General features: G+C 40.6%; 1 protein-coding gene across 2 annotated transcripts in view; it reads right to left on the reverse strand.

Moving 5' to 3' along the window:
* Positions 1-22,477, reverse strand: part of JAM2 (junctional adhesion molecule 2) — a gene marked incomplete at its 5' end in the record, with an annotated part of 36,805 nt that extends 14,328 nt beyond the window's left edge. For both annotated transcript variants that reach the window (XM_080340014.1, XM_080340013.1), the window contains one exon: positions 22,423-22,477. In XM_080340014.1, coding sequence (XP_080196140.1) covers positions 22,423-22,477 — 55 coding nt within the window. The remainder of the gene's footprint in view (positions 1-22,422) is intronic.
* Positions 22,478-24,061: the final 1,584 nt, after the last annotated feature.

Genomic DNA, 24,061 nt, shown 5'->3' on the forward strand with positions numbered 1-24,061 from the left:
AAAAGACAATTTAGCAATAAAGACCTGTAATTTCTTATGTGCTTCAACAGCTACAAGTAATACTTTAATATCCCCTCACACTGGACAGAATAGATATTGACTACTAGAAACACCATGGGACAAAAAGCTAGATCAGGCTGGCCATGTGGGTGGCCTTGAACAATTCGTCTTTTGCTCCCTATGCTCTGGCACCTGTAAAAAATAGTAATATTTCTCTTCTACAATAGGACGATAATATTTACATGTGAGAACTTCTATATAAACAGTAGGCATTGTTTTATACTGGAGTAATATCTCAATCTGTTTCTAACCGGGGAGACTTGTGTTAATCCATAAGTGTATTTTCCATTGTACTCCTATTACAAGGCAGGCGTGTTTACTGAGGAATACCATGTATAGCTTCTACAGTGTTAAAAAAAAAAAAAAAGTGTTATTGAGAGTTACCTAAATTTTTTGTTGAAATGAGAAGGAAAACATTAGTCAACGTTTCTATAGTTTTATATTGAAGAGAGGAAAAAAAAACCCAGATGTTGTTGGATATCTATTTATAGGGGATACTGAAATTCCAGAGAGAACAAGTGAAATAACCATTACCCTTACATCAATCCCCATCTAGCTACCTCATCCCCCACAGCACCTCACTGTACATCCTCTCTTCTGAGCTGCTCTCGTCCCAGGAAAGGACTCCACTGTGTTCCCTCACAACCCAGAAGCATTCCTGCAAGGCCCCACAGCCAGTCAGTTATTCTGATTACTCCATGGCAGGCTACAAGTCCACTGAGTGCTTAAGAACAGCTAAATACAGTTCCTTACACAAGTTTACATTAGCTTTACCCCGTCCTCGCTGCTCCACCAAGCATTGCCAGTTCCATTGAGTTTAGGACAAGGATTGAAGACAGCATGGACAATCCTAATGCCGTCCATTTCCTTCATCCACACCAGCCAAGTGAACAATCGCTACAGAGGGTACAAACAAGAACTGAGCCCCTCTCTCCATCAACAATATTTAGAAACAGCTTGTTTAAGAGCCTAATGTTCTTTTAACTGATAGTAACTAGTCTTGCTTTATTTCTTCTAGTCTAGTCTTGTTATTTCCCTCTCTCACACATACAGACCTCCTTTGTTCATCCCCAAAGAATTTATTTCCCTTTCCCCTGCCTAACAGGGGAAGAATTGCACACAACCTAGTAGATAAGTATCCAGTCTTGATCCAAAGACACAAACAGATCAAGAATCTTTTGATTCTTATTGTTTTCTCCTGACAGTTATTACTTCTGTTGAAGCATGTGCCTTGTTTCACACTGGAGCAAGTCCATTTGGGCTTTCAGCTATGGTTTCTCACAGCTCTGAGATCAGATGCTGCTTTCTCTCTATGAAGGTACTGTCACAGAATCATAGAATGTTTTGGGTTGGAAGGAATTTTCAATGGTCATCTAGTCCAACGCCCCCTGCAATGAGCAGGGACACCTTCAACTAGATCAGGTTGCTCAGAGCCCCATCAGGCCTGGCCTGGAATGTTTCCAGGGATGGGGCATCTACCACCTCTCTGGGCAACCTGGGCCAGTGCTTCACCACCCTCAAAATAAACAAATTTGTCCTTATAACTAGTCTAGATCTCCTTTAGTTCAAAACCATTATCCCTTGTCCTATTGCAACAGGCCCTATTAAAAAGTTGTCCTCATCTTTCTTATAAGTGCCCTTTAAGTACTGAAAGGCCACAATAAGGTCTCCTCAGAGACCTTCTCCAGGCTGAATAACTCCAACTCTCTCATACTTTTCTCATAGGAGAGGTGTTCCATCCCTTTGATCATCTTGATGGCCTCCTTTGGACCCTCTCCAACAGGTCCATGTCTTTCCTGTACTGAGGGCTCCAGAACTGGATGCAGGACTCCAAGTGGGACCACATCAGATGAGAGTAGAGGGGCAAAACCATCCCCTTCAACTTCCTGGCCACACTTCTTTTCGTGCAGCCCAAGATACAACTGGCCTTCTGGGCTGCAATTGCACATTGCAGGCTCATGTCCAATATTTCATCCACCAGTACCCCCAAGTCCTTCTCTGCAGGGCTGCTCTCAATCCCTTCATATCACAACTTGTGCTGATACCCAGGGTTGACCCAACCCAGGTGCAGGACTTTGCACTTGGCCCTGTTGAACCTTATGAGGTTCACATGGGCCCACTTCTTGAGCTTGTCCAGGTCTCTCTGGATGGCATCCCATCCCTCCAGTGTGTCAGCCACACCACTCAGCTTGGTGTTAACTTGCAGAGGGTGCAATCCCACTATCTATTTCATTGATGAAGACATTAAACAGTCCTGGTCCTGTACACCATAATGGCTCTCTTCTCAACTAAAGATCATTCCTCATGCTTCAAGTCTGGCACTACGGATGGATTTCTCCATCTAAATTGTTCCTATGACCATTTCCCTCCAAAATTTTCTAGTTTTTTGCAGCATCCTTTAAAAATACAGATTGTAGTTGGTAACTATAACCATTGCTTGATGACTCACAGCTGCAACAATTAGAATACGTACAAGTCCCCAGTCCTGTAGTAAAAGTTCAGTTACTCTTTCACTGTATCCTGCTGTGGTGGGTTGACCTTGGCCAGCTACCAGATGCCCACCCAGCCAGTCTCTTACTTCCGCTCCTCAACACAATGGGGGAGACAAAATTAAAAAGCTCATTCATACACCAAGAGAAAGAGGGGGAGATCAAATAGTAATTACCGCTGCAGGCAAAACAGACTCAGCTTAGGGAAAAAAAATTTATTGCAAATTAAAAATGAAGTGCAGATGTTGTAGGGATTGAGGCTTATTGCCAGCCCATAGAAGCTCTTCTCTGGCATTCCTTGCTCCACACACTTTTCCCTTGCTCCAACATGGGCTTCTTTCTGTGGACTGTGGTTACTGTCAGAAGCCTGCTCTAACATGGATCCTCCATGCACTTCAGCTTCCTTAAAAGCACATCTGCTTGCTCTGGTGTGAGATCCTCCACAGGGTGCAGTGTGGATATCTGCTCCAGAGTGGTCCTTCCCTGGGCTGCAGGGCAATACTTACTTTACGGTGGTTTCTACAGGGGTTGCAGGGGATCCTGCCCTTCTCCCCTCAGGGCTCACAGGGCTGTTTCTCACATTTTCCCCTCACCGTCAGGCAGCATTTTTCCCTTCCTTACACAGACTGTCCCTGAGGAGCCGCCATGGTGGCTGTGGGGCTCAGCCGTGCCCTGCAGTGGGTGGGTTGGAACTGCTGGAACCAGGTGTGTCCAGCACAGGGCAGCCCCAGCCACTCCTCACAGAGGCCCCTGCAGCACCTGCACCATGTACCCCTGTAATACTCTTCAGAGTTGCTGATTTCCAGATATCCCACCATCCCCTTCCAAATGTATGTCCAACATTTGTTTCTTGCTTCACACCTAGCAACATAAAGTAAATTTTCATGTGAGCACATTATGAAAAGATCCACACTTGCGTGCAACTAACTGTCTTTTCCTTAATGTTTAAATTACATTGCCACTTTCGTGTTACCCCAAGATAGCTACACCAGAAGTTCATAATACAAAAATAAATCAGAAGAGAAGACAACAAATCCAGCAATGCCATTTACGTATCCTTAGAATACTGAAATAGCAAAAAAATATTTGCATTACAAATATCACTTGGAAATTTTTTCCACCTTATCAAGAAAGGAAACTTTTCCTGTTCAACTTTATAAAAAGAAATAAAAACCAAAAATGACCCCCCACACACCCTGTTGAAACTAGAGGAGGGAACCATTTCTCTAGCACCTCACAAAGTAACCCTTACTCCTGCATGTCCACAGAGAGCCCATCTCCTTGGTTTTGTCCAAGCTTGACCTAGAACAGGGATGTCGAATTCGTTTTCACCCAGGGCCACATCAGCCTCGTGGTTGCCTTCAAAGGGCCGAATGTAATTTTAGGACCGTATACATGTAACTACTTTTACATTTCTGGTCTAAAATAAAGCCTGAAGTCATTAAGTCATTTTCCTTTTAACCTATTAAGCCCTATTCAGATTTATGGTAAAAAATTAGCTTTTGACTTTCACCCTCCTCCTCCACCATATCCTATATGCCAATAGATAACAAATCACATTTATCTATTGAAATAATAGAAGAGTATTTTGTTCTGAGGCTCTGAAAGCAGCTAACACTTAGGTAGGAACCATTTCTAGGGCTCCAGTGGGGGGGTAAAGCCATTTATAAAATTAATGGCATATCAACATTCTCTGGACACAAAACAGCTTGAACACGTGCAATTCTCTACTGTACTATATTCACTGTTTCATGGACCTGGAAATTGTTCTCTTCTTTTATGCAAGTGTCATCTAGGTCACTGTCACAGTCTAAGTGTTCACAAGCTAGAAGCCACAGTAAGAAAACATGTTTTATGACTTCTGGGGCAGGATCGTGGTACTTACATCTTACTATGGAAGTTATCACAAAATTACTTTGCCTACTTTGTATTGGGAGCTTGCAATTGCACAAAGCCTCCGTATTTCCCCTTGCATCAAAGGATTTATAGAATACATGAAGATCCTATTATGCAATGCCATTAAGTACAAAACACGCCAGAGAAAAGAAAGAAGTTCAACATACATACAGACCTCCTCCTTGCACACACAAACCACACATATGCATGTCTCTCTGCAAGAAGTAGTAGAGTCTGTTTGGACTTAAGGTGGTACAGAAACAGCTGACCAAATTAAAACCATTACATATTTTGATCAAAAATACAGGAGAACTCTTTAAAGCTAGAACATTTCTTCCTAAAATGTCCTTTTAGAAAGGCCAATTACTCAGAATCCAAGGTTTAAGTTTCAGATTTTAGTTTGCCATATAGAGAGCAATAGTGAAGAAATGACATATTGCTGTACTCGTAAACCTTTTGTTCAAACACTTTTATACAGACTTGACAAAACCCTACTCCTTGTGTCAGTAACTTTGCTTAGAAGTAAACCCCAAAAAGACACACTTTCCATCTGATAATCACTCATACAGCTGTAAACTGATACTACGAGCTGGAGGAATCATTAAGGAAAAGCATATTAGTCAAACCAAATCAAAGGAAACAGTGTGCCTGGAGGAAATTACATGAGAACAGAATCAAAACAAAGTTATAAGTACAAGAGTAAAAGCAGTCTGTGATATTTGCTTTGCCAAGTTCTAAATAGCAGGTGGTCTAGAGCAAAGCTTAACAAAGGATTTCAGAGGATACTGTAGATTCAGGAAGTCCGTTGTCCCAAGAATAAAGCAATATTGAGGCCAATTTTCTTACTGAAATCTCTGACAGAGAATAGGAAACCAGATATTTGTTTGGTGTTAACATCCTTCAGACATGTGACCACCATCAGCAACATGCTTAGATGCTGATAAAGACATCTCAGCTGTGTAACTACCTACTATGAGGTACTCAAATGATACCTAGAGTTTTGCCACAGTCACATCATTTAAACACTCATGTCTGGTTTGGCTGTCCTGTTACCATATTTTTTCCTAAGAGAAGTAGGCGATAATGGGGAAGGGGGAAGAGAAATTATCCACCTTTGGACAGGAATAGTTGTGAATCACCTAAAAAATAACAACACAACAAAAACCACTAACTTGTACTCTTCTTTGTAGTTTAAGATGCAGTTGTTACAACCTAAAGGCTACCAACCCTGCTCATGGTGGTGTTGGCAGGCTAGACTATAGTAACTCCAACAGTTAATAACAGGCAGGCAGGGCTCAGACCCACCACTCTTCCCAACCACATTGCTGTCAGCAGTCAGTGTTTAAGCAGCCTTCATGTTCCATCAGTTCTGCTTGGTGAAGTCTAACCTCCAGCAAACACGCTGGAGAGAGATCCTGAGTATTCACAGCCTCTGCAAGAGTCTCCTATGTTGGCCAAAGTCCTTCACCGATCTCTGAAACTGGTGATTTAGGCACCAAAACTTACCGTGAAATAATTGGAGTAAACCCAGCTTCGTTAAGTGAACATAAACATAGCATTAAGAGTTCAAATTTTGGACCAGGGCTAGAAGAAGTTATCCCACATCATGGGAAAAAAAACAGAAAGAGAAGCTCAGACTTTCAGTTATCTCAAGTCACAAAATTTATTCAATTTTCAAGAATAATAATAGAGCAGGATTTATTTTGAGCAGAGTTTATTTGATTCACAAAAAACCTGTGGCTGTATATCTTCAGCCACAGAAAACAAATAAGGGAGTCGCCTGAAGGAGAAGTCCACAGGGTAGGAATAATAAACCCATCTAAACCCAGATGTGGAAAGCAAGTTTGTATTTTAATAGGTGTGATGTCACTGCATAAAGGATGGTAACCTAAGAGAGAAGGCACATTTTCTTGCTGACCAGCTAAAGGGGTCCAGAACAGAAAAGGAACTTGAAGAGCTTCTCAGCCACCCCTTCACTTACACAGTAGCTGTCAGCAGCACTTCTGTTGAATTTTGGAAACTGTTAGACTTAAACACAGCAAGTTATAGTCCTTCAGACTCTAGAGCTGCTACAATTCACTGAGACCTGGTGGCAACACTTACAGCTCTTGAGAATAGCTTAACATGCTGTGAAATATGTGTCAAGATTTTCACCACTCTTACTGGCTAGTAAACATTGTAAATATTTTTAATCAAGTAAGAAAACCTGGGGATCATATACAATGTACACATAAGAAAAGTTTTTCTAGCAGCCTGAAGAAGCTGCTTTTAACAAATAAGTTTTTAGTCTTTACAATAAAGAAAACTGTTCCTCAATACAAGCAGATGCAGTGCTGGTGTTTCCTGGCACTACAAAGAAGTTGTGCTAGCGTATCTGTGCTGGTACTGTTTCAAGCATTAGGAAAAAATATGGCTAGTTATTTTCACTCCTTAGACAGTACTAGAAATGCAGTATCTTGGTACTGACTCTTTGGAATGATAGAGATGCAGCAGAGGAAGCAAGCTTTTGGATACTCAGGAGGTTCAAAGAATAGAGGGGTGCAAGGAATAAAAGCTTACTGGCAGAGTAACACAGCTTAACTTTTCCTTATGGAAAAGGCGCTGCCTACAACATAGATTTAGTAGTAACCTCATGAGAAGCCTTGTAATAAACCACAATTTATGTACATACCTGCTAGATTTTCCTCACCTCCTTTTATACAAGACCTCTCCTAACTCCTGGCAATTTTTTTGTTCATGCAGAAATGGGCTAGGGTTTTGGAGCAAAAGAGCAGGGATGGTGGGGGCAGGGAGAAGAAAACAGCTAAATCCAATATTTGCTTTGGCATCTCTTTTGGAAGAGCAGTTATTACAAAATTAAAATTCCATCTCTACAGCTGAGTATCTGAAACACACAAAATTGACCCTACTTCTGCTCCCAGCAAAACCAAAAAAATTTCCCCCAAACCCAAAGGCATTTTCCTCCTCAGCCAGGGCTCAGAGCCATGCACAATGGAGTAATCCTCCACTTCGTTTACTCTCCTGAGCGGAGCTATACATTTGAAGGCCAGCATCCAGATGGTAGGTCAGTTAGATATATAAATACACATGTTAAAGTGTCTTTCTGGGAAGTCAGTAGATACTGTCTTCACCTTCTTTTATTAAAATTAAGGGCAAAACCAGTCAAATTAAAAAACAAAAACGCTCTAAAGATACTCAGGTGAGACAAAGCAGTCAAGTTTTAAGGTATCCTGCCTGCAGGACCTCTATTTCAACAAAGCAAGGTGTCATCCGAAAGTGTACATAGTGTGGCTCCTTCAAACAGAAAAGCCTGACATGTAATAGATTGTTTCAGAAGAAAAAAAATAAACAAAACCAAAAAACCCACAAAACAAACAAACAAACAAAAACCCCAACCCACCCACTCTGGCTAAAGGGACAGAGTTTAAATGGCCAAGCTGCTTAAGTTCAAGTAGTTTTTCTTGGGTTTACTACTTATTACATATGCAGAGGTCTAGAGCTTAATAGAAAAAAAGTGCTATTTTGTTCAAATATAATGAAAATAAAAACAATCCTTCATGCTCATCTGTTACAGAAAGTAGGTTTTAATCAGCTTCAGTAACTCTACCTTCATAGTGGACATCACACAAGAAACAGAATGCAGAACCGCACTGTCATCCAGCCAAGAGCTTTGCCAGAAAGTGATTAAGAGCAGGATTTCTACCCGCATTAAAAGCTGGTATTGGATGATCTGAGGAGCTCTCAGTCTCACCGGGGAAAGACGTTCCTGTGTTAAATGCCTCAACTATAGAGCAGAGTAGCAAAGAGGTTTTCATTTATTACGCCAACCTAAGAAAGAGTTAATCCTTAGTTTTGTGTGTACTGTTTAGTGCAAACTGGAAGGCTAGCACACCAGCTGATGGTTTCTTTATTCTTAACTTTCAAGGTAAGCAAAAAAAAATAAAATCTTGGAAGTAGTAAGAGACTGGAGTTTTCAGAGCCAATTACCTAAAGTTACCAGTAGTAATCTTAAGAGTTTAACATCATATTAATTATTCATTTCAGAGCAGAGCCCCAAGGACAGTTGGCCCTGGAATCACAAAACTGGAAGTGCCTGTAGAGGAGAAAGTAGGGAATAAAAATCAAGTGGCACAGGACAAGAAAGTAAGAGATTATTTAGGTCAGCCTTTCAGAAGAAACTGAACACAAAACCACAACAATTCCAGATAAACTGAACAACCTCCTAAGTGCTTTCAGAAGTCCCAACACTGAAAGGCTGCTGCAAGAGATGGTGTGGGAAATTCTGGGGGGAAAAAAAAATATATATATATAATTAATAATTAAAATGTAAAATTCAATTTCCTTCAAAGTTTTAGTTTGCCTCCTCTTTTTCAGTTCACACAGAAGAGATGAACAGTTTGAATGCATAGCTTGCAAATGTTCAACATAGCATGGAGTTTATCCCAGCAGAGAGACAATTCGGGAAGCATGTGCTATTAGCCAAATAAATATTTATAGCTTGCACTTTCACAAGACTCAAAACTCCACTACTCTTCTTGTCTCCATGGCAATTCATAGGTTGCTTCTGAAAGTGGGGGATGGGGTTTTAAACTAGTCAGGCTCTCACAAAAAAGCCTATTTTCCAGCCCTCTCCCAGTCCTGCCCAACATTGGTTTCCACAGCAACTCAGCAGCAGCTCAAAGGCAGCTTGTAAATGCAGCGCAAGCCTACAGCTGCTTCAGCTGCTGCTTAGCTTAAGATGCACCAGGATGCTGAGGATTTGTGTCTAGTACATTATGTTTCAACAGACCACAAGAACAGGCTATAGGAATAGAAGCCCCTCGCTACTACTGTCCCACCCACCTCACATCACACACTACAGAAAGGATCTGAAAAAACACAAAAACAAAAAACCAACACAAAACAAACAAAAAACCCCACACCAACCAACCAGATTTCCAGTTGCATTACTAGGTGTAACAATTCAGCAAAACACTGGCCTGTGCAAATAACTAGAGAAATTGTCATCAAATTATTATTAAATCAAAGCAAAGCAATGTACCCAGTACAAACTAGCAGGTTTCTCTGAAGTCAATAGTATTAGCCTGATTTACATCAGCCGTAAAAATCAGCCCTGAATCACAAGATAGTTGGGAAACTACAAGAAAGAAACGACCCATCCCCAACCCCCTCCCCCCCAACATTCTGACCCACAGTTTTGATAAAGATCTCTGAAATCTACAAGGTTTAAGTGACTTTTGCTGGAACTGCTGAGCAATTTGAAAAAGGTAAACTCTTTCAAAAGTCGTATTATTTATACACCTACAAATGCACACATTACTTATCTTAAAAAAGCCTGAAAACAGATTTATTTTACTTTCCAACTGTGCCAACCAGCATTAGTTACATTTCCAGTAAAGACCATATGAAACTGGAGTCCCTGATCATTCAGAACCAGTGAAGTCATTTATGCTCCCTCACTGTAGGCTCCCCTTTCCAGAAGCCAGGAAGAACACCAAAACACTACAATTTTAAATCATTCTAAGTAAATACATTGTTATAGCAAAGGAATGTCTCTTCTTATTCATTTAAACTGGAACCAAGTTTCCTGTGCATCCTCAGTCCCTTCTCAAGTTTATAGCAGTTTTTCCCCAGCAGGTCTCCTCAACACTTCTACAAAGCAATTTCACTGCAGAGGATGAGTGACCTATAAGTATGCATTGAGTTCAGGCTTCTAAAGGCATAGGAATAGCTAAGTAACCATAACTGTGCATTGCAAACAGATCTTAAGTAGTAGGTAAGATAGCTAATTGGACCAACCATGCCCAAATGTCCATTTTTGGCAAAGCATAATAAAGCCAAGTCAGCATTGTCACCTTATGACCCCCACTGAGGGGATGATACATCTGAAATATATTAATTAAAAAAAAAAAATGTTATCTCTGAAGCAAATATTGACCTATAATACACTTTATACTAACATGCAACAGATGTAAGAATAACTCCTTGTGGTGAATTTTTAAGAAAGGGCTTTACACAGGCTTTCTTCCATTCAATTTTTGCTGACTTTGGGACATGACTTCATTCTAGCTAGCATGTCCATTACCAAAATAAAAAAGTTAGAGCCTTTCCAAAAACAGTAGGATGCTCTTTAAATACAAATACTCAGCAAGAGCTTTGTGCAATGCTTTGTGAATTCGTGATTTCTGAGGAGATGTTTCCAGTAACTGGGGGTGGTGTTTTCACTTGAGCAAATTTCACTCAAACCATGAATTTTAGGACTGCACCCTATTAATGAGAAACAGCACAGAATTCAGTCTTAAACTTTTTTCCTCCAGGCTACAGACCAGATTCTTTGCTAATGTGAGATAGGAATACAAGAACCACTTCTCTCCTGGCCAAAATAATTTGGTGAACCCTTCCTAATAATCCAAATACAATTGCCAAATTAGCTCATCCCATTTTCATTCACACATGATCTCTTACACTGCCAAGTTTGCTCAATTGTCTCTTCCTGCCAGAAGCAGCTATCAGTCATGTTTGATGACTATTACTTTCAATCAACATCATAGTTTACAGTAGGAATATATATATTTAGCCTAAATTCTACAGGCCTTTAACAAATAATTTAGTTCTTTAATATCAAATTTTATAGAACCACCTTCCAGCACATTTGAAAAAGACCAAAGCTACTCCTTCAATTCAGTTAAGCCTGATAGTATCAAAAGGAGCTAGAACAAACAGAAGATGTTTTGCACACTTAAAGGAGAAGGGTGATTAGAAGAAATCCTCCGGAAGGTAGAGCTAGGAACAATAGGTCACAGTATAATAGGTGCCAAGTTTTCCTTAAAGGGGATAAAAAGGAAAAAAAAAAAACAACCACCAACAAACCCAAAGCAAATAACACAACAAAAAACAAACCCAGTACAGTCTTCATCACATTAAAAGCTAAACAAGCAAAACAACTCATGGGTATTCAGATCAGAAAACATTATAAGAACAACACTGGAAAGTTACACAGGAAACAGGAATAAACGTAAGAGTAATTCTGTGCTTTATTTATTTTTAAATCAAGCATAAATGTTAACCTGGTGATCATCACAGCTTTTCAGCAGAAAAGCTGTGTTAGGAGCCACATCCTCAAGAATATTTGGGTAAGGTTTGCTAATGGAACTCTGCTGCTTTGCATGAGAAGGAAAAGCTCAGTATGTGAGCTAACATTCAGAATTCACTGGTTTGCTGTTTTATGTAATAGGATTTGTTTATCTTGTCTGCAGGTACTTAAACTACAGAAGTACCAGCTGTTTCACTTTCATAGATATGAAACAAGCAAAAATGTCAGCAATTCTGTAATGCTGTGAAACTACAACAAAAAAAATAATCCAGGAGACAGAATGATTTGTATGGAAGACAAATAGTCTTGTCAGTATTAAAGAGTCAATCTAGTCACAGTTCAGAGACAGAAATAGTACCAGAAACATGTAGAGGTAGGAATTTTTTACTTTTTTAAGCCATTAGGTGCCTTTTAAAAAAAAAAAAAAAAAAAAAAAAACCATACCTGACCAAGGATTCGGCCTCCTGGGTCACTTTCTTAAGTGCAACTTAGTGCTTTAAAGTCTGGTGGTTAAAACAGCTACATCTGGAATACTCTACAGCACACATAAAACAATATCGTCAAGACACTTGTGTTATATTTCTAAAATACTTGTTAGAGTCAACAGATAATAGATCAACACTTTTCATGAAAACATGACTCCCAGAAAGGCATAACCACTACTTTAAACTACTGGTTTGCCATCTGCTTTGCCCACATCTGTCCATACTCCTTTTACAACCACCCGCTCATGAGAAATTGATGCTGTAGAAACCTGTGTAATGCTATTATTGCTTAAACTGAAGTTTCCTTTAGAAATAAGGCTAAATAATACCACTTTAAAGGTGCTTATGCTTCTTAAACTCAGGTCAACTAATTTCAGTTTAAGGATCTCTCTTTCAGAAAGGTGGCTGAGAAACAGGCCAAGGACTATACTGGCAAACAGATTATACAAGCAAATGCAAATCAGCATAAGCACAGTGATCACGTGGAACTCAGACACAAAGGTTTCAGAGTTCAGGTCTAAATTCACAGAAAAATGTATTTTAGTGAGAAAAGGATTTGAGAATATTTGCATATTTATTCCCACTGTTTTTGCAGGATTGAGCTTCTTGCGCTGAGCCCGCATGGTACAGCATCAGCAGAGCTATGAGTGGTCATGAAATCAAGAAAGTGAACCAGATGGCTTGTTGAATTATAGATTGCTACCAGCGTTTCTCTTCTAGAAGAGGTACTCATCACCAACTAAGTAAAAGTTCAATGGTTCTGCTGAAAGCTTCAAAAGAAGGGCAAATTCCTCCTTATCCCTTCCCAATATTTCCTTAATTTCTTGTAACATCTAATTCTGCTGGAATCCATAAGTACAGCACTGCTTCAGTAACAAAGAGCAGCTCCATTCCTTGCCCATCCTGTCCTACCTTCAAGCTGCTCTTTTGCTTTGGGGGTGGGGGGAAGCATACACAGACATATACAGTCAACTGTTAAAGATGCCAATAAGATCTAAATTCAACTTTGCCCCCTCAAAATATTATAAGACATTAAAACCAGTTGTGTTCAGAGTTTACCACATGCTAGGCTGATCCTAAATACTGACTTATTCCCAGCTTTCCAAAGTGAGCTATAAAACAGTTTTTTCATTCAGTAGATCTTGTTACATAGTCTCTTCTTTTAGGTTCTATCATTTTAATAGAAAACAAAATATGTCTTAAAGTTTCATGACATTTTCATGAGAAAATATAGGTTTTCTGTGACTTTTTCGTTGGATTGAAGGCTAGCTTTAAATGGTAAGAAAAAAAAAAAACAAACTGCATAGCCCTGATGTTCCATAGGAGACACTAAGTTTAAGTAAAGAAAAATGTTCTGCACCTGAAAGCCTGTACATACAAGAACTGGCCAACCCTCTCCTCTTTCTCTATTTACATAGCCTTCAAAATCATTGAATAAACTGTAAGTAAGTTCAAATGCTTACAAAGACACACCATTTCATTCTTCTCTCCCAAAAATCAGCAACTGTGTGTGGATTGTTACAGCCTTGAGGACTCGGCTAGAGATATAACTGGAACACAAATGAAATAAGAAATAGAGTATGCAGTGACAGGGGAAAAGTAGAGCTGAAAACAACTTTTTAGTTAGTCTCTCTCTATACAGCTTCCCCAGATGACTTTTATCCCCCAGAACATTATTTATTGAAAGGCACCAAAGAAAGAATGCTATAAGTACATTAACTTTTGGAGGTACCCCTGAGCCATCATTTCAACAACACCAAATACACAGAAAGAACAGAATCACATTTACTTTTTATGCCTAATACATTTCAGAAGACTCCTGTATCACTTTATTCAGACAGCACTAGTTGATGTCCAGGATTTAAGTCTTGTTCACTAAAGAAAAATAAATAAATAAATAAAGCAATTGACTTACAAATGGAATTATGTGAATGCCTCTTAAATTGCATGGCAAGTAGCAAAACCACATGCTAATGCAGCCCAAGGGGTCACTTCTTGATGACTCAGCAGACTTCCACTATAGCCACTTCTGCTTACTTCTCTTTACCTCCTCCCCAAGGCATTGACCTTGATGTCACCAGTGAATCTGAAGTGTCTGAATTTGCTTGTGTCATTAGTCACTCCAATATAACAACAGCATAATCTTAAAAATCTTATGAGCCCCTAACTACCTGGCTGTCCCAACCCTTCCTCTCTTTTACATTTGCAGATGCTGTACTGCTCTATTCCAATATTGAAATATTTATTTTCCTTTCAGGAGCCTCTCAAATGATTATGACATTCTTGTGTATCAGTGAATCACATTACACCAGGGAGGACCATTATGTTGGTAAACAGAAGGCAACAACTGCATTCACTGCAAGATACAAAGAACACTCAAATACTGACTAAAAATAAAACATTTACCTTCCACATAAAAGTATTTACTGACATTTAAATTGAACGCTACCAAGTCTTCTGGAAGATTAAAGACTTTTTCTGCACAAAGTCTTCCAACATGTAAGCACTGCTATTAATGATATTTTAATTGGACTTTATGCAGACATTAGAGGAGAAAGAAAAAAAAAAAAGAGACACCCCCCTTCCCCACCTTCCAAGAAGAACCCTGTGATACATGCTTGTCCTCTAAAGAAAAACAAGGGAGATGGACAGACAAAAAAAAAAATCCCCAGTCAACAAAACACAACTCAGCAACATTTATCAGGTGTTTTTGTTTCTGAACAGTGTTAGGCAGATACTAGTGATGTCTTCAGTTTTAGAGGTAATCCTCCTCTACTTAATTATTCCTACAGCTAGGAGTTGCAAATGCCTGAAAGAGGCTGGAGTTGTTTATATGCAGCATAAGTCACTGATTAGTTATAATCTTCTATGTCTCAAGCAATGAAATAGATGCATTTATCTGTTACAAGTTACTAAAATTTATAGCCTTTTCCACATCTTGGCATATAACATCTTAATTGGTGAGACATCACATTAAAACACATTTAACTCAGTAGCAGCAGCATTTAAAGAATTTTCAATCATGTCACATTTATTACAGAAAATAGATTTCTGCTTAGAATTAACTTGCATAACTTAAGAGTTAACTTAATTGATGCACACTCCTCTCATGTAGCATGGGCCTGACCTTCCCCCAATCTACATTTTTAAAATGTTCAGGCTCTCAGGCAAGCCCAACACTGTAACACAGTCCATCAGACGCAGCAGAGCTCTGCACCATGATCCCAGCCGACGGCTGCAGCCAGCAGCCCGCCACAGGCCTTGGAACACCAAACCTCACACTTCTCATCCCCAGCCACTGTGCCCTCTCAGATTTTTCTATATCTAGGCAGGGAAGCAGCCTCCCCAAACACACAAATATAGCCCTTTATTATTAAATACATGGAACAGCTTGCTTGAATCCCAGTTTCGGAAGAGCTCACCACCACCAGCTTGAATGATGTCAAAGCTACAACAAAGCCCTGTCACATACCCCATAATCCCAGTCAATCTGGCACAAGGGTACATAAAACGAGCCATAAATAACAAGCCAGGAGTTTAAGAGAGAATTTTTCACCTCTGTGGTTGACTAGCTTAAAGACTGGAAGAGGGGTACAAAAATTAGTTAAGTGTCCCAACAGTCAAAGGGTGAAGAACAAATATTTACTTTCTAAGACCATTTTATAAAAACAGAAAGGGTACTGGAGCACAAAAGCTCGCTATAGAATGCACCTAAACTCACCTATGCCTTCCACAGATATCACTATAGATCATGTATTTTTACTCATTTTTTCAATACAGCTACTAGAAGGCTTCAGCTACAAACCAGGGCCTCCCAGAGACAGGTACTGTCTGTACAAGTGGTAAACTGCTGTCAAACTCACATAATATGTGTTCAGACTCCGGTTTCTATATCGTTTCCTTATATGTTTACAAGTATGACAAGCACAAAGGCTTCTCCAACTCTAAGCCAGCTCTAGCCAACATAGAAGTCCTTAGAATACCACCCCCAAGAACTTCTCCCAGCTCATACTGGGCACTTTCTGCAGACTGAGAATCAATACATAATCATTTTTGTTTCTTTATTATATTAATTTGAGCAAAAGTCACTTCGAGAATGTGCGTTCTATCATCACCTCTAAGCACTATGCTTGCAATTTTTGAACAGCAAAGATAGCCCTTATTTTTAACATTATCTGGTATCAAAACAACCCTATAATGTATCACTTTCCATCCAGACAATAATATGTTTTGTTTCCCTTTGAGTCTGATCCAGTGGTTTTCATGGGCTTGAGAGCATGTTCAACCCTTAAAAAGTTAATCCAAACAAAAGCTATGTAATTTTATCTATTAAAACTTCATACCTGTAGGATCTGTTCTTTCCACCTCAAGTCTATTTCTTTCTTTTTCAAGTAGCCACAATCAAATTGTAGCTATTTCAATACAAGTTTCATCTTCCTGTCTCTTACTGAAAGCTGTTAAATTTTGAACTTGTAAAAAACAAACACTCAAAAAAAATCTTACTACCAATTTTCCTACCATGTTTTCCCCTGCAAATAATCTTTGAAGAGAAAGTGGGTGCCTGCTTTAATTTCTATTAAGCAGGAGAGGTTACAGACCCAGTAGTGGTTCAACAACTATAGCTGTTGTTTGGAAATTGTTATTTTCCCCACCTTCCTTCTCCAAAAGCTCCTGGACCTCCCAGTGCGTGTTAGAAACTGACAAGTGAACAGGACCAGATGTTCAGCTGCCAAGCTCACCTTCTGTTTGGTTTAAGACATTTTATATAAGCACTTGAGTGCTCAATGATATACTATGAGCACAGAGGTGACACAACTCATCAGAGCCTTCCAGAAAAAAGAGTGGCTTTGGAAATACAGGTGAGCACAAGCACTGGCAATCATCCAAATACTCCTCCAGCCTGATCTGCTGTCTCATTCTCTGAAATACATATTCATTTCTCTAAAACAAAACCAAAACACAACAGTATTTAGATAAATGAAACAAATCATTTGTCTTGATTACAAGACACCATAATATTTGCTTTAAGCTTCCTGTGGTAGAATTACAGCACAATAATGTACAATGCTCTGAGGAAGACATGACAGGCTTTTCTGCAGAAAAGTTTTGTTAGAACTGATAGTTCTTTGAAAAGTACTGGAGATAGGAAAAGATACGCCAGAAAGTAAAACTGTAACAAAGCTAGCTTTACAAAATTGGGGGTAGGGAGAAGGAAGGAGGAAGGTGAGCTAACCAGAACAGAATTAATTACTGGTAAATGAATTGCCTTTCACCTTCCACATAATACTTCCCTCAGTTTCCATTAAAGTGCTCACCTCATCATAAATTAGCCACTAAACTAGAAAGTTATAACTTGTAAACCATCTGTTTTCCCACATACATGCAATAGTGCCACAAAGTTATCACAGTGGACAAGAAAAAGCCCAACCAGCCAAACATGAAAAACCAGCAATAAGATAGTTAATCGTATACATCCGCAGGGACACTATTTTAAGAATTTTTGTTGTTGTTTGAGATCACTGTATAACTTCAAGGGAACCTTAATTTAGCCATTCCATATGGCCCTGGCAAATAGTCTACAATGACAAATACAAATGTCTCACTTGTGCTTCAATTGTTTTGATATATAATATATTTATACTGTGATGTGGACACTTCTGGCTGTGTGAACATTTCTTAGGAATCTTCCTTTACATAAGCATTTACACTGGAGTCACCTCTAACATTGCTAAGTACAACATTAAGCCTTACTTTGAGAAAAGTATTCCTAAAAGGGATTGCCAGCTGCAAGGAACTGATGATAAACAAACTGTCTTCAGAAGCACTCTAACAGAAAGACGACATTCTGAGTGTTGATGGACTCAAACTAGATCACACCATATGTAAACTTCAAAATCCCAATTTCAGAATTAAATTACTAGTTCTTCCTGCCCCTCCAAAAGCACCAACAACCCATACCTACACACCCCACCACAACAAGGAAAGCTTGCTTACTGCTGCTGCAGAAGATTAACATGCATGTCACATCCATATTTAGTGAAGATATATCACATATCTATATCACTATTCTTATGTGAAACTATGAGAAAACTGGATTTTTTTAAATATAAATTTTACAAGAATGTTCTCCCATATGTAAGAAGAGTACTTCCCCCTTGTGACCACCAGCAGCTGAGAAGAAACTAAAGTACTCAGGGCACAAAGCCTTCTCTAACATTTTTAGCTCACTTCTTTAAAATGGGGTCTGCACGCACCCCCAATCACATTTGGGTTAATCAGTGGATGCAGACCAATTTGGTAGCTCTAAGTCACAAAAGATGATCCTACGTGTTTTGTGAAGTCAGTCAGCTAACAAGTAGAGGTGAAGTCAAAGTTCAACTACTTGTGAGTTCTTACATTTGTGATGTCATCGGCCAGTTTCTGCAGCAGAACCTGGCAGCTACCATGCTGCTGCCAAAGCAGTCTGCAGTAGGAAATCTAGGTATAATACAGGAAACAATTGGAAAAATATCTTTGTGTAATTCAGCTAAATAGCCAATGAGAAGACCTCATCCAGGCTCAATTAGATCTGCTAATCACAGTGGTAGTTTTAACTCTCATTATTAATGCCAGATGCCCTACGCTATTCCTAATTACCAGAAATACATGTCCTATGACACAAACAAAGAATTATTGCAACATTAAAGCTAAGACAACAGGACCTCAGAGGCCAAATGACAGCAAAAGCAAGTCCTCTGCTTGCATACGTCCACCTTAAAGAGAAGAAAACGAGGAATTTCAATTGTCTTGACATGACACTTCCAGATACATTTCCTGGCTCCTGCATGCAGTGGGGTAAGATAGTCACCCTCATTTTTAATTTGCACATCCAATAGCAGGCTTCGGGGCCAGTAACCTGAACTAAGGATACCACAGGGGCAGCCAGGGACCAGCTCACTGTGCCTCTGCTCTGCTGGAGATAGAGAGAGATAGATAGAGAGAGAGAGAGAGAGAGAGAGAGAGAGAGGAGAGAGACAAAGCCATGACCACAAAACAGCATGGCTTCTGGCTGAGACCTCTTAGAAACCAAAAGCCCCTTCCAAGTAGCATGCTCAGGTTTAAGGGAAATAGTACAACTTGCTCAAATGCAACAAAGGCCATGATTTCCAAGAGACGTGCCAATAACTCACAGCCGAAGTTTCTGTGAAGTTGTGAAGGTTATAACAAAATAGAGAGAGGAAGATGTCTCCCTTTTAAAGACAGGAAGGTCTCCCAACCAAGTCCTCAATTTTTATCAATTTTTAAATCATTCAGGCATCTCATGCAGTGTCACCACAGTCATAATCAAAAAAAGTTAGGCTGAACATGATAAACAAGCATTGCTTTTCTGTAGTTAATTTTCATTTGTCTGTTTATATTTAAGAAACTTACTGTCATCTCACAGCCTATGTTATGATGCCTAAGAGTATGTGCAGGTTTGTAGACCACTAGTGGCCTGTAGCAAAGGAATATTGCGCCTCAACTAAAACAGCAAGAGAAAGAACTTTCCTTTGATGTCTCTTCCCCCCAGTTCCTCTCCAAAAAATAAGTAGGGTGGTTTACAGTATTATGTTGTACAGACATTACTAGAGAATTATGCGGTCTTAGAAATTTCTCATCTCACCTGAATATGGACTCTAAATTAGAAATCAGAGCAAGTCTCTAACAAGTTAATCCAGCAAATGAAGAAGGTTCAACAGAAGCTTAGGGACTGACAATATTCTCAATTTTGAGTACACCAGTTGTACATCACACATAATCAGGAAAGCATAGTTTAAAGACTCACACTGCCCATTCCTACAGCCAGCTCAGTCCTGCTTTATGATCTCTTTCTGTGGGTGCGGGGAAGATGCACCCACATAGAGGTCTAGAAGTCTAGAACCTCTATATCTGGTTGAAAGATTCCTGAGCATTAAGGAAAAGGTTTTTTTAAGCCAAAAATAAACAAACAATCAAACCCTCACCTTTTTTACTGCTCAGACTACCTCAGTGAGCTCCATCAAACAGGCAACTATTTATTGCCTCTGCATTGTCCTCAGACAGACACATTGTACTGGATTTGCTTCCAGCATCACCAGCTTAAGTCTAATTTCTAATGTACACTAACACAAGAAAAATCATATCCAGAAATCTCACAAAAATATCAGTTCATCAGTATGTACCATCTCTTCCAGAGTAGTCACAATGATTCATAACAATCATTTCTGTACATTTTCTAACTGTCTCCTCAATAGAGCTCACAAGTCTTCCTCTGTGGCACCTTTTAAAACTTCTCAAATAACATGTTTCAGGAGCTCATGCTGACAGAGAATATGACTGAAGACCTCCAGTTCCCTTGCTTTCCCCTAAATTAAAGGTGAAAGGGAAGCTTTAGCTCAGAGAAGCCACTATTGCTGCAGGTCAATATTTCTTAGTAGGTCCTTACTGAAAAGCAATTCAAACCTTATCTACCTCAACACTGCTATGGCTATGCTGACATCCTTTGACCAGCTTATACAGCTCCTAACTTCTGCAGCTAAACTACCAAGCAAGTTTTATAGACCTGCTCCATAATATAATGTTCACATGCTTCAAGTATCACCCACTGCTTTCTTTTCCTCATTAGTGTCTGCCCATTCTTCATGGCACATTGAGCCCCAGTCCCACATAAGAGGCCACTCAGCCCATACATCTGACTCAGTCTTATTGTTCACGTGAACATAGTCCAGCTACAGGAGCAGCAGCAGACTCCCAACTGCCTGGATTTCTGCCTGGATTTCCTCTGGCTCACACAAACAATCTGCATTTGCACTCCCACCTACAGTCACTTTCTTCATGTGACGACTTCTTATCAGCACCTTGCTTGTAAACTTTCACTCCACCTGGTGTTTCCTAGGAAGTGGGACAGGAAGAAGGAAAAAAAAATAAAATAAAAAATGTAAGTCTGACCACAATGTAGGCACCAGACTTTGATCCACTGTACTGCTTCCAAACCACCCTCTGTCTTTTCCTCACTGGTCCAAACCCACACTGCAAACAGACACAACTAACCAGAAAGCTGAGCAGCCTGAAGACACTGAAACCTGTCACCAAAAAAAAAAAAACCCACAGCAGCCTCACTGCTCAGATATACCCATGCAACTAACCAAAAAAAAAACCAAAACCAAAAACCATTTTTATTTACTACATGAAAGAGAAAAATCTGTGCTATCTGCCCATCTAACAGCCCAAGATTTCCATAAGGTCTCATAGAAGCAAAGAGAAAAACTGCCATCAAACTGAAGACCTAACAGACACACATCACTTCAAATCTCTCCTTGACAAGATTCATCCCTCCTCTGCAAAAAAGGAGTTTACACACACATGTTTCTGTTAGGTAAGGAGGAATGAAAGGTAAAATACAAAACATATCCACCATCAGCACCATGGATGCCCCACATCCATAACAGAGTTGAGAACTCATCCCACTGTGGTTCCTGGTGGTCACTTCACTGCAAGACTGTGCTACATAATTCTTTTCAGAACACAATTTCTGTGTACAGCTTCTTTCCCTAAAATACCAGCAAGACACAAGAAGCATACAACAGGAGCACAGTAAGACATGATCTGAAAGTGACAGCATTATCATACGACTGGCACTGTTAACACTGTATATTAATTCACTGTTTCTTCACAGGTATGTGGCCTCATGATCCATTTTTTTATTTCAGTGTGCTCTCTGGGTGGGGCAACTTTTGTCAACTTATTTTAACGTCTTCTCTGCCCTCCCCCCCTTTTGTTTTTTAATGAGTTAGACAATAAAGCCACAAAAAAATTAGAAACATAAGTCTGTTCTGAAGCTGCAACATGCAGCACTGGCACCAAAAAACATGCTTCCATCTCTTTCTCATTCATCTTATAGAGGCCATTAAAAAAGCAAACTACGCAGCCTGCATCCTAAAGTTTGCATCACTGCAGAAACCCACTAGCTTGCGCTGAAACAGGCCCGGCTTAAACAGGTTACATCTGGGTAAAAACAAGAGACACATGGAAATAATCAGCGCGCACTCCCCCGGCTGCAGCGAACGAGGCGTTCGCTTTTATTTCGCTGTTGGAGACAAGACTTGGCTCCTCTCGCTCCGAGGGCGAAGGAGGGGAGAGGACATCCCGCCGCGGTCCCCTCGCCCTGCCCGCAGGCTCCCTGGGCTGGGCAGCGCTGCCGCGGGGGCGGGCGCAGCTCTCGGCAGGCAGAGCCCGGGAGGGGGCCAGGTGACCCCCTGGCCCGAGCCCTCTCCTTCTCCCCTTCAACACACCCACCCACACTTTAGGGGAACCGCCACCCCGGCGGCCGGGGCGCCGCCGGAGGGAGCGGTGCGCGATAGCTACCACGCCTGCTCCGCGGGGAAGGGACGCGGCCACTTACAGCTCAGGACCCCCAAGTAACCGAGTAGCAGCAGGCGGAGACTGCGACTCGCCATCTTCCCGGCAACAGCCGCTCCCCACCGGCGGCAGCGGCTAATAACGGCCGGGCGACGCCGGCGGGGCGTGGGGCGCGGCCGGTGTGGGGGGCGGCCCGGTTCGGCCTCGGCTCGGACCGGGGGAGTGGGGCGGCGCCCGGTGGGCCGGGGGCGCTGCAGCGCAGCAGGTGCGGCAGCCCCTTCTCCCCCTTCTTCCGCCACCCCAAAAACTTTTATGATGTCCGAGAGGGCGCTCCCCGCCCCGCGCCGGCTCCAAGCGCAGGGAGCCGCGGCTGCTGCGCTTTGGCCACCCCGGCGGGCGGCAGCTCCGCCCCAGTTCCGAGCGCATCACTCTCTTCTTCATCCTCCTCGTCCTCGCCGTGGGGCCGACGAGATGTCCCCGCGCATTCCGGGGCTGTGCCGTGCCGTGTTCGGCAGCTCTCAGCTCCGATTTATTTATTATTTATTTATTTGTAAACTGTGAGATCTTCACAAGCTCAAGGGCATTTGTTGCAACAGAATGAACTTTTAATTCCGAAAAGCTTAAACTTCTCGGAGAAGACCATAGTCCCTGTTGGTACATTTCTAGAAGTTAAATTCACCCGGGGTGGTAGTAGGAATGACAGGGTGAAATCACGAAACAACAATGTAGATGTTGTGGGTGAAAAGAGCGCCATGGGGCACTGGTTTAAGTGGCAGACTTAAAACACGGTCACAGTGACTCCTGGTGCCTGTGCAGCTCCACTGGACAAAATCTCGCCAGTCGCACGGCACACCCGTTAACCAGCAGACGATGGGCTACACGGTGACCTTCAAAGCTGTTTTTATTAATAGTTTATGCCAGTCTGGGAGATTCTTGATTAAATATACAGGAGGTGTAATGGCCTTTTAAATTTATGAATCAAGGGAAGTTACTCATCGTGACAGTTAATAGTATATCTGAGCAGCTTCTAATGACATCTTAAAAATACCTTACCACTGATGTAATACAGTTCTGTTACAAGAAAAATATCACAAGTATTTCTTTGATAATCAGAACAGCACCATTGGCTATATTTTGTTAGACTGTAGCAAAATGAGTAAAGTTTATTTATAAATAGAATCTCGAACAGCTATTTTAATGGAGACTGAAGAAGTAGGATGCCATGATGATCTTCATGTCAAAATCTTCTTAGCTTATTTTTCATATGCAAAACCATATATAGAATACAAGTAATATAGGGTGTTTCAAAATGATGGACCTAATTTCAAATGGATAGTGATTTCAACTTGGGTCCATCTTTTCGAGGCATTTCTGAAAAAAAAAAAAAAAAAAAGGTATGTCCAGTATATATAAACAGGATAATGGTGACATGTGTTTAATAAAATCAAAACTGTTCCAGAGGCAACAGAAAAGTTATTTATTTCATGTGGCCCAGCACATTGTAACTTTAAGCATATACAAAGTTTCATTGATTTCAGTGGCACTGCTTTACTGTTTAAAGCCACATGGTGACAGAAACCTTGTGTTGATATGAAATTTAAACGTATGGGAGGAGCCTGGTGGAAAAAGATCTAGAGGTGCGGAATGTTAAGAAATGGCAGTATGGAATTAAATTAAGGGTT

The sequence above is a fragment of the Nesoenas mayeri genome (genome assembly GCF_963082525.1).
Source record: "Nesoenas mayeri genome assembly, chromosome: 1".
Classification (NCBI taxonomy): Eukaryota; Metazoa; Chordata; class Aves; order Columbiformes; family Columbidae; genus Nesoenas; species Nesoenas mayeri.